The following is an 817-nucleotide window of genomic DNA, read 5'->3' as shown; positions in this document are numbered from 1 at the left end:
CTGGACCCCAGCAGCAAGCTAACCTACCACTGGGAGCGTCTGCTCCCTGGTGGTCAGTGCACATCATAGCAACTGGTTGTATGGTTTAACGAACAGTCAGACACTTAGCATATTAGGCTTTTATTATATAGGTTTTTGCTTCAAAGAGGTTTATTGTTTCATTTGGTCCAATGCATGGGAGAGGGCTTCAGGGTGGTTAAAAGAATGGTTAGTGTTTCGGGGAGAGGCTCAGGCAAAAGCCAGACACCAGGGGCATGCAGAGGGGCCCCGCAAAGGCCTCTGGGCTCCCAAGGCTCCTAGTCGTGCTTGAGGGTGAGCCTTTCGAAGAGATACTCGCTCAGCTCAGCCTGGAGGCCGGAGCCTGCGGATGTGAGTCAGGTGATGGCCCATATCTTGATGAGTTTCACCTGCTCATCCAGGAAGTGGCTCTCCAGGAAGTCACAGAGCTAAGGGTCTGCACAGGTAGGACCAGGGCCTGCAGCTCCAAAAGGGCCTGATTCGGGTTCCTCTCCAAGGCCAGGGGGGCTCCCATTGCATCCTGAGTTTTGCCCACTCATCTTGGGAGGCTTCAGCACGTCCTGGAAGAGAATGCGGCCACTGCGCTTGTTTTGCAACTTTAAGAGACGCTCAGCATGCTAGTGCTTCCTCTCTGCCAACTCGCGGGAGAAGTGCCCTCGCTCTTGAGAGCCACACCATCACGGTCGAAATAGAAGCCCAGAGAGAGGTAGGTGCGGGAGGCCCCCAGATGCAGGTTGGCCAGGTGGTTGACGGCAGCCTCCATCTCGGTGGAATAATTCTGATGAATTTGGGAGCTCAT

The 817-nt window shown here is 54.6% G+C and overlaps 1 protein-coding gene across 1 annotated transcript in view; it reads right to left on the bottom strand.

The window, feature by feature from the left end:
* The window catches only part of LOC102261961 (ferritin light chain 2), a 6,464-nt gene extending 5,647 nt beyond the window's left edge, over positions 1–817 (bottom strand). The window contains exon 1 of the mRNA XM_014540497.1: positions 662–817. Within this exon, the coding sequence (XP_014395983.1) occupies positions 662–817 (156 nt within the window). The remainder of the gene's footprint in view (positions 1–661) is intronic.

The sequence above is a fragment of the Myotis brandtii genome, unplaced genomic scaffold (genome assembly GCF_000412655.1).
Source record: "Myotis brandtii unplaced genomic scaffold, ASM41265v1 scaffold246, whole genome shotgun sequence".
Taxonomy (NCBI): domain Eukaryota; kingdom Metazoa; phylum Chordata; class Mammalia; order Chiroptera; family Vespertilionidae; genus Myotis; species Myotis brandtii.
The sequence above is the reverse complement of the archived record's forward strand: the minus strand, read 5'-3'. Positions and strand labels throughout refer to the sequence as shown.